Raw genomic sequence first — 17,014 nt, forward strand, 5'->3', positions numbered from 1 at the left:
GGTAATAGTTGGATATAATGATCTCGAAGGTCTTTTCCAACTCAAATGATGCCATGCAGATCGCTGAGAAAGTAAAGCCTCCTATTTATTTCCATGGAAACTACCTGCATGATTCTATGAATCTGTGATTGTATAATCCCAAAGTATTTGACTGTAAAACACCTCAGAGTTCACACTGTAACTGAAATTTCCCACACTAGACAAAATTAAGTAGATCTGAAATGCTACTGCACAAAGCCAATGAAGGTAAGTGCTTTTGTCCTTTTTTCCATAAAGGATCTAAGTGCTGCACTTTCTTCTCTAATAAAAAATGGTTATTGCTTTGATTCTCCCTTCTAAAACAGTATAGTGGTGACAGCATGCAGCAAAGTGAACTGCTTGTTCAAAGCTCACTTCAGATTGAATAAGCTCAAGGCCAATATCTTGTATTATCAGTAGAAACATGAAATCTTCCATAGATCCCTTATCAGGCCCTAGGTATATGAACTATTTAGTTCCCATGCCCCCCAGGGCAAAACTTTATCTTGCAAGTTCAAAGCACAATTATTTCCCCTAAATCAAGCCAACCTAACAGAGCCAAACCCAACACAAACACGATGGATTCTATGTCTTCAAGCAAATGAATGTTAGGAGAGGTGTTGCAACTGCATTTAATATAGGTATGTTTTCCCTACGACCCAAAATGTTGTCCAGATTGTTGGGTCCAGTTGTTTGCAGATTCTGCAAGGGATAAATTCATCCCTGTGTAGTGGAGACTGATTTGTCCCACATAATTTGTAGCCCTTCTGGAAGACGCAGCCATTCACCCTGAACTGGCATTTATCACAAAAAATCCTCTGCTTGCGGAGAAACACACACAATGCTGGTAGCCACGATCTGCTTGAAAGCACCCTGGCTTCCAGGAACTGCATATTCCGCAGGACAGCATCCAGTGTTTATACACAGAAGTGTTTCAGTAGACACTTCTCACACCATTTTCTGCAGTCATGCCTGAGTCATGACCCAGTGCAAAGTGCCGCAGGGGTGAGAGGTTACATCAAACTCCATGGCTCATTGGGTTCTTGGCTCCTCTGCCAATTAGCACTGGCAGTTATCTGTGGCAGCAGACACCGGCCAATTGTTCATCCCGATTTCTATGTCACTGCAACCATTCACAAGCCTTCACAATGAAGCCTCATTGCTGAAGGATACAGATTCCAGTGAACCACAAAGGGAAAATTAAAGCAGAGGTTGGTATGTGGTCACAGCGATGGGAATGTGTCGTGCTGTGGATGGGTCTCAGGGAAATACTGGGAGTGGGCCACTCTTTGATATGGACTGGGAGGTGCTCAAGCATAAATGCTATTAAACCAGCAGGGATGGCACTTGTGGTACTGATACAGAGAGGTCAGAAGGCAAGGAAGAAACTGGGTGGATAGCAAAGACAGTATTTTCTGTTGCTTTATGATGCAAAGTCCAGAAGAGATCCTGCTGGGCTGCTGTGCCCAGCCACCTGCTAGTACCAGCAAGTAGATCATATAATTATTATGAATTTATTATGGAGTATTTAATTTAATTTAATTTTTGGATGACTACTGATCAACCTGGGGGTTGGAACTCAATGACCTTTAAAGATGCCTTTCAGCCCCAGCCATTCTATGATGCTGTGATCACATCTCCCTATGAATTCATTACTAGCATCCTCCTGCATTAACACAGCCCTTAGATAAACAGCTCTTCTCCCACCTTAATTTTAACTCCATCTGACTGCACTCAGTTTAAAAGCAGGGAAAACATACTGTCTCCTTTATTCCCCTCCTTTATCATCCCAGTGGGGAGATCTCACTGTTATACAGTTAGCATGGAATAGAGATCCAGATGAAAAACACAGTTATGTATATAGATTTCCTGCCTAAACTCCTGCAGGGACCTGGTCAGTGCAATCAGAGGAACTCAGAGAGCCCTCCAGCTCACAGAGGGGCCTCCTTCAAAGTGAGGTGGACAGCTCACAGCTTCAGCAAATCTATTAATTAGATCTCAGTTGACTATGATTGCATTTAACGAATGTGGATCGTGTATAGGTACTGCCCTGCAGATATCTCAGAGGAGTTATCTGTCTCTGGGTTTCTTACCATCACTAAGGGAGAAGGCTTTATTAAATCCTTAAGCAGAAGACTGCAAATCTTCTTTGATTGGAATGTCCAACAAATTCATCCAAAAACCTGGTCACTTACTTCATGCCCTTTAAATTAAACTTCATCAATCAGGTTTTTGTTTCTCTTCAAATGAGAAAAAAACAATCTTTCCAAGATAATGTTTCCCATCCATTTGCAAGGCAATTTTTGGTGTACTGTTTAAAAAGTGCAACAGAACAATGTGGAAAATTCAACATACCCGGCTACTTACTGAGCTCACAAAGCAATGTTCGGGTTCTCCACTTTCAAACAGGATGACATCTTTTATGAAGACTGCGATGGCTCTCATTATAAAGGACATGAAGAGGTGCATATGAATATAATTTCGAGTACAATGTAGTTTTCTGTTGGGAAGAGACAAAACAACATTTCTGAATAGCAAGACTTCTCAAAAACGTTATTTATTTATGAATTTCTTCTGCTGAGATACGGACTTACAATCAAACATCAGAAACCCTGAGACAGACAGTGTTTTGATATAAATCACAGCAAACCCACTTAAGCCCCATACAAGCCACAAAAGACGTGGTATTCCATATATCTGCAGCAGCAGTGCTGCTTTTCCAGTTCTGAGAAAAAAGGTCAAAATACAGAATGATAGAAAAAAGGTTCATTGTACCTCTTTCCGTTGGAAAAATGAGGTTTTTTGACTCTGCAAAGTACATTCACGAGAAAGGTCTATTTTCTACAGAATGCTTGTACCATAATAATTCTTTTCAAAGCAAAATGTTTCTTCAGGAGGAGAGAGAAATTCTTAACAGCTGCTGCCCGAATTATCTCATATTGCAGGCATTATGTAGCAATGAGGATAATATTTTCACTTAAAAATTACTAGTTATTCATTATTTTGCTGGTTTTGCCATATATTTAAACATCGCTATGACAGGAGATTGCCTCATGTGTAGACTTGCTTTGCGGAGGAACCCAAATACAGATGTCTGAATCCAGGATCAACAATGGGGTCTGAGGATTAATTCAGTTGCCAACACTTAGCCACCCAATGCCATTTAATTTGCTGTACTGTATCTGTCTGTCAATCTATAAGGCCCAGGTCTCCTGAAGGAGCTTGTGCTCTTACCTGAAGAGACATAAAATGATCATAGCAGCTGTGAGAGCAATGAGCGATAATGTATGTCCAATGGTGTAGCCGGTCTTAACTGTGCCATAGAACGCCGTTTGCTAAGGGGAAGGAAAGAAATAAAAACAGACTTTCAAAGAGCTGCCACAATCCACTTAAATACACCATTGCTGAGCTTGTTCTGACCTCCTTGCTGAAGTTAGGAAACTGTCCCAGTCCATTCTCTTAAAAATTAAAACACTCTTTAAAATCATATCCAGTAGAGGACAGAATCATAGAATGGCCTGGGTTGGAAAGGACCACAATGCTCACCCAGTTTCAACCCCCTTCCATGTGCAGGGTCACCAACCACCAGACCAAGCTGCCCAGAGCAGAACACAATTCAAATGCAGGATAAGAAGAATGTGCCTAGCTGCCTCAAAGCCTGGATCACACCAAACCAGTTCACAGCTACATGAGGGAAAATTGCGTAGAGGATGGAATATGAATTTGACACTTGCAGAGACAGCTACATGGTTGTAACCTTGTGAAACAAGAACAGCTAATGTTCACTTAAACAGTGCACTGACATGTCAGCCCCGAGTACGGTGAGCTTTGTTACATGAAGGGAATTTTATGGACAGAACTGGTCTGGTTTTGCTTTTGTGGAAGTGAAACACTGTGTTTTACTAAGAAAAAAACCAAACCAGCTTAGGATGTTCTCACTGGATGCAGAGATACATTCACTCAGAAATACATTTTAATTTGCAAATTAGTCCATAGCTTTTCTCTTTGCACACAGAGGGATTCTCTGAGCATGGAGCACCATGGGATTTAAATCTAACAGGGATTCCTGGTCTGAATAAAATGAGGAAATACAGCAGCAAGATTCCAGCTCTCCAAAGGCTCTCCAGCAAGTCTAAATGAGTATATTTTGATTTTCAGCTTAAAAAGAAATGTTTGTTTTCAAACATTTGTTTTATCAGGAATTTTTATTTTTATTATTATTATTATTTTTTACTAATGTGAGATTTTTTAACAAGAATCTAACTCAGTAAAGAGTGTTTTCCCAAATAAAATCTGATTTTCCTAGCCCTTGATTGACCCTTCTCTACCTTCATTGCCACCACTTTCTGTTAAAAAACAAACAAACACAGCCACAAAAAACCATAATGATGGATAATCTAATCCCAGCCTCATTTGGGAAAATACTCTTGACTAACAAACAGTAAGGGCTGGCATTTCTATAGGTTATTTTCATAGGCACTGACAAGCACTAGGTGCTTGTCAGTGAAGCTGAGAGGCAAGGTAATCCTCTAGCATTTACACAGTTATCACTGAAATTGCAGAGTGCAGGGATTAGACTGGTTGTGTCTACATTGCTCCTTGGACCATGAGTCTCAGAGAAGGATAAAAGCAGAGTGTCTTTATAGCCTTGTTAATTGAGTCTACATCACTAAGAAATGTGGGTTGTAATTTATAGTAAGGGCTTTAGGACAGTAGATGTACGTGATACGGTCTGCCACATGTACCCATGCCTCACCCACCTGCAGAGTACAGAGGGACTTGCATTGCATTAAGGAACAATGGTTCCACTTTGCTGTGCTTGCTAATGGCAACCAATTCCTGTTTTACAGATATAAAACCAGAGAATTTTACCCAAGATCATAAATTGAATGGGAATTTCATTGCTGCTTCTCCAGTTATTAAAGAAGTAGACTAAATAAGAAGAAACAAAGGGATTTAGAGAAATTAAGGTCTATGTGCTGACTCAACCTAGACTGACTTACTGAATAAAATCAGATAGTTTTATCATTCTCCCACTGCCCATCCATAATTTTACACAAACAATTTAAGAACAATTTGTTAACGATGATGCTAAACTAAGCTTAAATGAGAATTAGCTTCCTTCTCTTTTGTTTGACACTTGATAAGTGGAATTAGGATGTGAAATATTCACCTTCATAAGTGCAAAACAACAGAAACACTGATATTAAGTCTTCAAGTAGCCCTGCACATAGGCTTAATTTGGGATAACATCACATGTGCTAAAGTCATCTGGGTTCTTCCTCATAAGTGCAGATTCTCTCTCTTTGGAGACAAATGTGGGGTTAGTATTTTTTCTATTGCCTTCACATAGAGCCTACAGGGACATCTGTATGGTTCATCTCTGACCAGATGATGGGGAAGTTGTGTATCACATCTGATAATGGGACAGGAAAATAATCCCCCATTTCCTAATACAGGGTTTTCCAGAGTTTGTCTGGAGAAGGAATCATTACCACTGCAGAGATCATCATCACATTATTTTGGTGCCTATGTCTGCTTCCTAAGGACTGCCAGAATTCACAAATAAATTTTCACACACACTCTTTATTTGTTTCTCATATTTTCTTGCCGTTTCTGTTATAAGTGGTATACGGTTTAAGTTCATGAAGTGCTTTCGGCATGGATGACGATCAGTCTGTTCTGCACCTCGTGTCCCATTCAGCCTGCTGTTCTTTTTTTTTCTGTTCCTTTTACTTCCTCCTCCCTAGACTGACAGCCAATTCAACAACAATCCTTTCTTCTTCACAGACTTGTACTGCATGTTCACCCCCCTCTGCCACCTTTCACACAAATTAGTCTTAAACAGCATGACAAAACCATGGAAATCAAGAGAAAATAATTAAGAAAGAATTAGAAGAACACAATATATGTTCTCTTGGTAACGCAGTGTTCTGGCAGCGCTGCAATCCATTGGGTCACCAAACCACGTCCCAGTAATTCCCAAATCCCTTTGCAGATGGAAAATAAGCTAGAGCTCTTGTGGGAGGGCCTTTCCAAGCAGACTTGTCATGATTGCTCTTAAAATGTGCAACCAGCGGTACTCAACTTAATGTTAGGAACAGGATACTCGAGGAAGTGAAGTGGTGGCTGACCTTGAAGGCTCTCTCTTTGGTATATCTCTCTTTCTCTTGTTGTGTGTATAACCTTCCCTCTGGTATTTTCTGTGTCATATTACTATTAAGGCTGGTTACGTTCAGCTCAGATTTTCTGTTAACACTTTGTGTGCCTTTGTAATGGGTGGCTGTACACAAAGACCTCATTACAGGCATTTACTCATTACTACAGTGCAACTTTCACAACACTGATTTCTGTCATACAGCAGGCAAAAAAAAAGCAACCAAAAAAGAAAAAAAAACAACAACCGATCAAAAAGCCTCATCATGGGCATGGGTTTAACATCAACATATGGTAGCAGTAAAGGAGCATGACTTCTTTTTTACTAGCACAAACATTTTCTTGTTAAGTGTAGGAAAGCTACCATACAATCCTTTCAGTTGGAAGGGACCATTCAAGGCCATCTGGTCCCAATCCTTGTGATACACAGGGACACCCATAGCTCCATCAGTGCTCAGAGCCCTGTTCCCTGACCTTGAGTGTCTCCAGGGATGGGGAACCACCATCTCTCTGGACAACCTGTGCCACTGCCTTACCTCCCTTTCATAAACAACATTTTCCTTATATCCAGTGGAAATCTCCTCTCTTTTACTTTGAAATCATTTCCCCTTAATAGAGACATGGGTCTGATCTTCCCAGGTGCTGAGATCCTCTCACTATGCAGGAATTCAAAGGGAAGATTGTCTCTTTGGTGAGGCACTTCCCAAGAAGACTCCTCCTTTTTGAGGAATTAAAGCGGGAATGAAAAAATGGAGGATCAGAAGGTTGTGTGACTCTGCTATCTATCCCAGGTAAATCATGACGTCCACCCATCCAGGTTTACAGACCTCTTCCCCTGGTGTGCTATTGGAATCGTATCCACAGGCAACAGCATACGGGGCAGGGTACACATCAGTCCAGCCCTGACTTGTGCAATTCCTGCTCACATTTCCTGGAAGAAAGAGAAACAGAAGATTAAAACAAGACACACTGGGCATGCTCTTAAACAAACGTTTGCCTCTTGTTAATTCAAATACCAGAGCGCATTTCTTGTCACACTTGCAGTAAGTCTCATAATTTTCTTTTCTGCTAAGAAAAATCTTACGCAATGCAAACAAGAAGGACCAACTGGGTCATAAATTCAGTCTTCATAAAATAAGCAGATTTTAAACTGAGATGCCCACAAAACACCCCTACAATAGTAACATAATTCAGTTCGGTCTTGGGTCCTTGGTTGTGGGCAGTGCAAGGACATCATTGTTTGAAAACATTATTGTCTCCATTTCTAGAATATATATTTTTTTCACCCAACCAGAGCAGCAAAGTGTTTTCATCTTTCACTTTGCTTGTGAGAAGCCAAGTGCTTGCTTCATTGCTGTGCAAAGAAGGTGGGAGGGCTGGGAACTAAACACACCCCTCAAAGCACAGAGCTTGCCCACAAGACAAGCCCTGAGCTTTATTCAAATGTGCTTCCCATGAAATCTACTGTACTCTCGTTTGAGAATGAAATACTTCAAAATTTGGCTACGAGCAACAGTGACAAACTGTGTTGCCTGTTTTAACACGTACACAAGGCAGGTGTTCCTCAACAAAGAAGCGATTCGCCAAGAAATAAGCTGCACATTTCCCCAGCACCTTCTCAGACCACCAAACCATTCTTAGTCCATCTCATGTGAATCACACCACTGTGTTGTCAACTTCCAAAACTGCACTCGTTGGCTGGTTGGCATTCCTTGGGTGTCATTTGTCACATAAAACTGCCTGCCATCCCTGACTGGAAAGCTGGTACAATAAACCAGAAGGAGCAAATGGTAAACAGTCCAAACTTACTTATGACTTCTTAGATGAAGAGTTACATCAATGCAACTCAAGAGCTTTGCAGACATTTCCAGAAATGGGGATCTTTGCACACAGGAATGATAAAACTACTGCAAACAGGAGAAAATCAATTCTGCTGCTATGAGTCACGAAAATATCTAAGCAGCACCTCCAGAAATTTCTGCCTATTGAATCATCTGAACATCTTCCTTACGATAGACCTCTCTCACACTGACATCAGCAGCAGCCTATCCCCTGACTTAATTCAGTTCTTGAATCCTTCATAGGCGGGTTTTGACCCTAAAACCTGTCTATGTAATTCATCTTTACGATCATCCTGAACACCATGAAGGCTTTGGTAGCTTTGTTTTTGTTTTCAAAAGGATAAAGTAGTTAAATACTGCTCCAGAAGCAGCTACCTGCAGCATAGTTTAGGGGGTTGCTGTTCTCCAGGTTTTTATGCATGGTCACTGTTTGCATTCATTTTTTATTTACCTGGGTTCACAACAAGATCATGAGAGATCATGTGCAAACAAATCAAGGACATGACTGTTCAGTTTTTGTTGTTTATTTTCTAAGGTGTTATGTAATTTATGTTATTTCTTCTTCTTTACAATGGATCTCATTATTTGAACTTTTTCTGCTTCTTATTTCCTGCTCGTGACACCTCCCTTCTGTTTGGGGATTCCTTTGGCTTTCACGGTGGTTTTTATTCTTAGCTTCTCATTGTCAGCAAGCTAAGGGGGCCAGTTTCAGCTTAATTCATTTCCTCATATTTCTTGCATTTCTACTTTTAAAGTGTACTTCCCCTTAGCTGTTTGACTCTTCCACAGTTCTTCTTACTGCTCACAACAGTTGTCAAAGCTGTCTTAATGCTTCAACTGATGGTAGAGGGAAAGCAAACAGTATAGGAAAAACCAACCAACCAACCAACCAATTAACCAACCAACTCCCTGACTTTAGGGTATTTCACTGATAAGTCTTCTACTATTTACTGCTTCTGTCACTATTTGCTGCAAGACCGGAATGCAACAAATCTGATAAAACAAATGCTCATAGTTTTCAGATTCTGTGTGAGATGCCTGGGAGATGCAAAAATGCCAGGTTAGAAGATCCAGATTTTTCCATACTAAAATCTTGGCTCAAATGATGGAGTAACATTTCTAATCACTATGTGAAATGAGGATGATCAGTTTCTGTACTGAAGATGAACATAAATGTTGGATATTAGGAATAATTTCTTCTCTGAATGAGTAGTCAGTCACTGGAATGGCTGCCCATGGAGTGGGCCAGACATTGTCCCTGTAGTTGTTCAAGAAGTGTGGATATATTGCATTGAGGGACATGGTTATTGGGGAAATATGGACTAGATGATCCTGGAGGTCTTTTCCAACCTTGGTGATTCTATGATTCTATGACAAAACTTGTAAAAAGCTTAGCTCTTATGCTGAGATTTACCTAATGAACCAACAGCAAGCTAATTTATGCATTAAACTGAGGTTTCTATGCTGCAAGCCCAAAGCTCAGCTCTGTCACAGACCCCCAGTGAAACTGCAGCAGTTCCTGTGTTCTCCCTAGGTCGCAGTTTTTCCACCAACAATGTGGTTTAGTAATAACATCTGCCTTTCTGCCAATGGGAAGGCAAGTGTTCAAAGCACCAAGAGATTTTTAGGTTATTTTCCAGAACAGTTTCCTATTTACTATATGTAATTTTCCCTGGAACAATGCACTTTACTTTAGAATATCACTTATGCATGAGAGCTTTGACTATAAGCCCTACCATTTCTTTATGTTGTGTAACAACATAACCTGTTTTCTTACTTTAAATCTGATGATGCAGTTTCATTTTGTACCTCTTCTCCTGTACACCATGAAATGACTGTTCCCCACCTTTCTCCACATCATCATGACCTACACCTCCTGAACCCACATTTCTCTAGTCTGAAGTGCTTAAATCCAGCTAGTTTCCACCCACACCTTTATTCAAGCATTACTCCAATGATGGTATTCTCGTTCAGATCTGAGTGAGTCCACCCAGGATCACCGGCTTCACCTTCCATGAAATCTTCTGGCCTTTCTGTTTCTCCCTCTGATGCCCATAAAAGCAGAACAGTGGCACAACTGCAAGGCCTCCTTCTATCTCCAGGATCCTCAAAGCCCTATACAAGGTGTCTAACTCAAGCTCTGCAGTGGATGTTCATTTTCACTGCCATTCCTCAGGAAAAGGTATCATCTTCTATAGCAAAACACTGAACATAATTCATTAATTGGGACAGACTTTCTTGTAGAAGAACACAGGCAAGTAAAACTTTGATTCAATTTCCTGATGTAGAAATGTATTTGTGAGTGACATGAAGAGACATGAATCTAAACAACTTCTCACATTGAGCGATACCCAGCAGTAAAGACATGGTAGAGGAGCTACACAATATGTTTATGGCATAGTGAAGGAGAAATCAGTGAAATTGAGATGGAAAGAATATTTTCTTCATAAAAGAAGGCTGTTTTATCTGCGTAAGAGTTACATACTGAATAGGTGAACCAAGTAAATACAGAGAGATAATTGTATTCCAAGCAATTTGTCGCACAGATCCAAATCCCATAAGGTTTTTCTCTTAATTATTTTTATCTCACATTTGTTTCAAATACACTCTTCAATCTCAGTAATACATCTGAATGTTTGTGGCATAGGTGAGATTTTAACTTTTTTGCCTTAATAGCAGAGCACATCTTATTGGCTTTGAATGGAAGCGTAAATCCATACAAAGAGATCTGAGTCTTCCATTGCTAAAGGATACTCTCTCTCTTGTTTCTCTTGCCCATGCCTGTATTAGCTTCAAAAAGAGAGGGGATTGTCTGCTCCACGCATCAATCTGTCCTGTTTCTGTGCCATTGTATTCCGTGGCCAGAAATTGATTTTTTTCAAGCAAGAGCTATTAAAGTAATAGCAGTTCTTATTTACTATTCTTGAGATGCCACTGAGCTCCCCCAAACAAGCACAGTTCCATTTTTATTATTGATCTGTCCTACCATTACTGGGAAACATCTGAGACATTCATACAGAGCTACAGCTTGTTCTTAATTGGATACAGAGGTGGCTGGATCTGGGAGAAGCTTAAGCGGTAAGGCACAGTAAAGGTATTTTCCAAACTTGCTTTATCTGCCCCAGTCCTGACCTTGTAAAATCATTCATTCAGTTCAATTTCTGCCAGCACAGTATACAAACAAATTGTGGCGTGGTATCAACACATCATATGACAGTCGCTGACATCAGTTTTCTTCTCTCTCTCTTTTTTTGCTCTTATTCATGTCTCTTGGTCTGTGGTTCTGACTTACACACTGTTCTCGCCTACATCCTTGATTCTGGGAAATCTCCCATTTTCCTTTCTCTTCTTTGCCTTTCCTGCACATTACATTTCTCACTGCAAAGATTCTGATCTTTAATAAGTACAGGTAATTCGTCCCTTCTTAACACCACATATTCCCCTTTATTATGCACTTTTTGCAAACCCTGTTTTCTCACAATGAAAGCAGAGCTGTCAATCTCTAGGACAGATTTCTCATTGGATCTTTAGACATCGCAACCATTAGTAGAGCAGGAAGTATTTACAAGAATGAAATGCACAGTTCAGCATAAGCGGCGGTATTAACCCCACGAGGCATCGGCTGACAGCAGGCTTTCAATGTGAGGATCTCACAGCACAACATCGCTGGGTGTACATGACCTTCTCAGCGCAAGACCTTCAGAGAAGCAGTGCAAATGTGTCATGACATCCCAGCTGCAAACAAATCTCAAAGGGCTGGAGCAAGACTAAGCCATAAATAAGCCGTACATCCAGATAGCCACCTGTTTCTTCAGTCAGTTACACCAGCACACATTGCTGGAGCTTGCTAACACAGAGGGGTGCATTCTTGTCCAGTTCCCTGAAAATGAGAAGGTTTCCTGGCAATGTTGTCTTTGTAATAGGAAGACATGCTGAAACAGGCTACCCAGAGGGATGGTGGAGTCACTGCTCCTGGACGTGGTCAAGAAACATGGGGCACTGTGGGACCCTAATGATTCTATGATTCTAAGACACGTTTGAACTGAGGATGCTAGGTACCTGAAAAGGTTGAGGGATCCCAGTGAAACAAACCTGCATAACAGATCCACTCAATGGCTCATTTCTTTGTCAGTGAACACTGCAGTAAATTAACAGTGGATCAGAATTCACTTTTGGATTCTCAATAACAGTGGCAATATCTTCCACACAGCTACCATCTATCTGTTCATCCCTCTCTCCATTTTGTTCTGTTTCAAAAGTGAGGTAGAGAAAAGGAGGAAAGAAACTGAGGAAAAGAATGTTGGTTCAAGAGAAGGAAATCAAAATGCTTTTCAAGTAAATGAAAACCATTTTTAGAGGCTGGGGAAATGAGCACAGTTCTAAATTTTCCTTTGTTTTTGCCTACTCGTTATAGAGCTACTTTGCATGAACAAAATTTTGGTGTTCATCTTGCTTAGCTTTTGACATGGAAGTGTAGGGACTCTATTCTATAGCAGACACTTGAGTTCCCCACAGAGGCCATACCACACCTTCAAAGGTCATCTCATCCCTTCCTAAGGCATGTTACACAACAGCCCACTCCCTACAGTGACTCCCTTTCTCATTGGCTTGAGGGAGAAATTAGAAAGGAATTTAGCTTGGATGCTTAACTATGAAGTGCCTTCAGTTTTGTGGAAGGACTCAACTGTATATTTATAACAGATCCCTTAGTGTGTATTCATGTCCTACCTACAGATTTCCATTGACTATTCCAAGACATTGCTATACTCGCCCCAAGACTCACTCTAAGCCAACAGGGATTCAGGTGCTTTGAAGCATTCCTTGCAGGGCATGTGAGGACTTTGCAAGCTTGCAGATGACATCAGTGGAGCTACCTGCAGTAGTGTGTTTGACCAGTTCCTTCAATGCCTGCAGGAGGCTCATTCTTTTGTTATTTCATGGGGAGCCCTTCTCTTCTGTGCAGTTGTATAGGATTGTGTGAGTCCCAGAACTGTCCTCTGATAGCTGGATTCTGCACCATTAGGACCTGCATCCTAACAGTAAATGACAGACATCCAATGGATTTGACTTGATTGCTTCTGCCCTAATGAAGTGAAATAATGCTACAAGGGATTGGTCAATGTCTTTCAAAGCAGAGGTATGGAGAAAGGGTGCTGATTCCAAAGCTAGTGAATCAAGAAGACAAATGGGATGACAGAGTTAAATCTCTGCTGCCTATCATACTAAATTTATAAATGGGCCATCAGTCAGAGGCCAGGAATGATATGAACTGTGTCTTGTTTAATGCTTGCAAGAGGTAACTAGGATCAAACAGTAGTTAAAACAACTTTGGGCACAATATAAAAAAAACAGAATGACAAAAGATAACACAAAAGCTCTTGACTGATATTTGCTGAATTGAAATATGCCACCAAGAGAAAGATGTCTTTTAAATTTGAAAGAAAAAATGATCTGACAGAAGACGATGAATGTGTAGATTTAAAATGATAGAGTGAAAATCTAAAACCAAATGAAGACTTAGTCTTCATGATGGATGTTACATCCACTGTAACATAATAAGATCCATAATTCTTCAGGCAAGTCTTGGGGCTCTAGTTGATGAAAAGGGTCAGATTCTGATTTATAATGCTGTTATAAACTTAAGTTAATCCAAGATTAAAAGATTTTATATTTTATATTTTATAAAATAGAATAATAGAATTACAGAATCGTTACGGTTGGAAAAAACCTCTAAGATCATCCAGTCCAACTGTCCTCCTAACACCGATGTTGTCCACTAAACCATGTTCCTTAGTGTCACATCTTTATGTTCCTTGAACACCTCCAGGGATGGTGACTCCACCATCTCCCTGGGCAGCCCACTTCAGTATCTGACCACTCTTTTGGTGAAAAAGTTGTTCCTATTATCCAACCTGAACCTCTTCTGGTGCAACTTGAGGCCACTCCTTCTTGTCCTATTGCTGTTATGCAGGAGCAGAGGCAGACCCTCGCTTCACCACAACCTCCTCTCAGGCAGTTGTAGAGAATGAAGTGGTCTCCCCTGAGCCTCCTCTTCTCTAGACTGAACAATTCCAGTCATACAGTTCTTTAAATATAAGTTAATACTGGCATAAATCTTGCAATGTTATTAAATATAGAAATCATTCATATAAATCTGAGAACTTAACCTAATGTCTGTGAATGAGCAGATTTGGACCACCTATAGCTGACATCCTATGTATCAACTCTCAATTACTTCATAGAGCAATGGAAAAATTAAAGGTTGACTCAAACCACTGAGACCTCCAGGATAGATGTGCTGTGTCTCTGTTGGATTCAGAAGAAAATCCACTCACTGTACGTGATTAAATGACTAAATGTTGACCTTTCATACAGCTGACAAGAGGTGAGATGATACTGCCTGTTCCACATAGACAGTGAGAAGCAAGGCTGAGTAGGCAGAAAACCCATCTCCATTAACACACGTACTTTCTTAAATTCAGGGCAACTGCTGTGACTTGGTGGCTCCAGAAGCAGATTCTACCCACCTGCATGCCTCTTCTAGATGGCTTGAAAATACAAGAATGTACTAGAATTAATAATGAACTGCAGTCCTTGCAATCAGTAAGCTTTTCCAGCATGAGTATGGGAAGTGAAGCAAGGAACAGAAGTAAAATGCATTTAGGAAGGAAAGAAGAGCAAAAGGAAATTTAGAGCATGGGAGGAGAAGAGGTTCTCACTCTCACTGAGTGGGTCTTGGTTATTCCCACAACATCTCATGGCTGAAGGCTAAAAAAACATCAGTGCTAGTTTTTTTTACTGCTGGCTGCAGCGTGGACAGTTTGCTTTTGCAGGACACAAATCCCTCGTACAAATGTCACCTTCTATGTATTGAAAAGAAGCTAAAATATGCTGGTAAAGAGACATCAAACTGTGCACTTTCATTATTAAAGGTGCCAAAAATATTTACATCCATCTCCTTCACATGGTACTGATGAATGTCATAAAATAATGAAAATCTTCTGGATTTGTGAATAGCATAAAAATTTAATGTCAAATGACATCAGAAGTACAATAGGCATTTTAAGGTTTCTAAATGCTGTCAGGTATTTTATCCTTTATTTACCATGAGATATATTAGTCATTTGAAGAGGACATTTTCCACTAAGCGGGAAAATCACTTTAACTCTTTCTTTCCCAATCTCTCTCTCTTTTATTGCTCTAAATTTAGAGATCTAAAATTGCTCACACCTTTGGTCTAAGCTTTCATATTACTATAGAGGGATTGAAGAGTAAGGCATAAACATTTACTAAGTGATTTATTTCCTTGAAAGTTATTCATTGATAAAAAAATACTGCAAAGGAAGAATGGCATATATATATATGGCATACGTATGCATATGTACTTCATGCCTTCCTCATTGATGTGGTCTGGTGGAGTGAAGTATGAGATAAACTTCTCAGAGAGGTCACAGCACTAGAATAAGAATCCAGGACTTCTAGTTTTCCCCTCTGGATCTGCCCAGGATTTAGGTGTGGTCTTGGGCAAGTCATGTAATCAGTGTGTGCTGGTTAATCGTCATGTCCTGTTCTGCTAAACAGAGACAATATTGTGTCCTTACTCTTATTCATAGCCTGTCATGTGTGTTTGCAGTGTAAGCCTGTGGAAGTGGAGGTTTACCAGCTTGGCGCATAATGTCCAGTGCCAAAATGCTTCTTTCTCAGTGGAGGATTGCAGAACTACTATAATAAAAATAGTAAATAATGACTATGAAGAGACAGAGTCCTGCTGCTGCACTGCCCCTGAGATCTGAGTTTTAAATTAAAGCTTCCCAGAATATGCTAACCTGTGCATTAAGTTGTTTTCTCCATTAACCTCTCCTGCCCATTATTTGTCAGGTTAATTTCTTGGCTACTGGACAAATTAGTCATTTCAGTGGAAAAATACTTGATTACATACAGTTTCAGCTTGCTTATTTTATGTCAGAGACTTAATTAATTACAGCGCTAAGCTGTCCATTTTGAACAACAAACATACTGTTACGAGGCTGATTAAGTTTTTGTTGCACAATCTCTCAATGAGTGGATTTCACAGGGGCTGCTTTTGCACCCCTATGACACAGAGAAGTGCACTGTGTAGGAAGAAGATGGGGAGGATGATCTAATGGTTTGGGCATCCATATATGGCTTGGAAAACTTATTTTCCCTGTGTAAATCCTTAGCCCTATCGGGTCTGTTCTTCTCAAGAAGTACCTCTTCTCCCACATAACCAGTGACAGGTCAAGGGGGAATGGCCTTTAGTTGCACCAGGGGAAGTTCAAGTTGGATATAAGGAAGAATTTGTTCTCTGAAAGAGTGGTAATGCATTGGCACAGACTGAGGTGGTAGAGTCACCATCCCGGGCGGTGCTGCAGAATCATGGAGATGTGGCACTGAGGGATGTGGTTGGTGGGCATGGAAGCGGTGGGCTGGGGTTGGACTTGGTGACCTTGGTCTTTTCCAAGCTTAACAACCTATGATTCTTAATGGTAAAATGTGATTAAATAATGTGATACGATGTGAAATCCTAGAGGCAGCAAAGCCATTAGAGCACTTGAGCAAGATGAGCTGTCTTACCGAGAAAAGTGGTGAGGAACCTGAAGTACTTTGGGCATGGCTTCACCACAACCGCTCCCACCTGCGCTTCAGGCCAGCACGTGATGTTGTCCCACTGCCTTCTGCAACCTGGGGGAAAGAGAAAAGCTGGTGGTAGAACAAGCACGAGTGACTCCCTAGTATCTGCTATATGGAACATAGGAGAGCAACTCTGCAGGGGTGCACTGATTCTCAGTGGAAGCATCTTTTGGTAGGGGAGAGCAAGATGGTATGAAGCCCTATCTAAGATAGGAATGCAGGTGTAGCAAACAGAGTTAACTTCAGGGAAGAACCTGGTAATTTTATTACAATTAAACACTTTTTCATTCGTTTTTGAACAGAATAAATACTTTTTGGGTTAAATACAGCTAGGCATGCTCTTTTTG

General features: G+C 40.5%; 1 protein-coding gene across 2 annotated transcripts in view; it reads right to left on the reverse strand.

Annotated features, from left to right (window-relative positions):
* The window catches only part of VIPR1 (vasoactive intestinal peptide receptor 1), a 94,308-nt gene that overhangs the window by 25,140 nt on the left and 52,154 nt on the right, over positions 1-17,014 (reverse strand). Inside the window, exons 3-6 of one of the 2 annotated variants that reach the window (XM_015853030.3) lie at positions 16,611-16,718; positions 7,002-7,105; positions 3,253-3,353; positions 2,374-2,518 (exon numbers count right to left, since the gene is read on the reverse strand). In XM_015853030.3, the coding sequence (XP_015708516.1) occupies positions 2,374-2,518; positions 3,253-3,353; positions 7,002-7,105; positions 16,611-16,718 (458 nt within the window). 2 annotated transcript variants of the gene reach the window in all.

Source organism: Coturnix japonica, chromosome 2, assembly GCF_054131305.1.
Source record: "Coturnix japonica strain WE chromosome 2, WE-NBRP24, whole genome shotgun sequence".
In the NCBI taxonomy this organism is placed as follows: domain Eukaryota; kingdom Metazoa; phylum Chordata; class Aves; order Galliformes; family Phasianidae; genus Coturnix; species Coturnix japonica.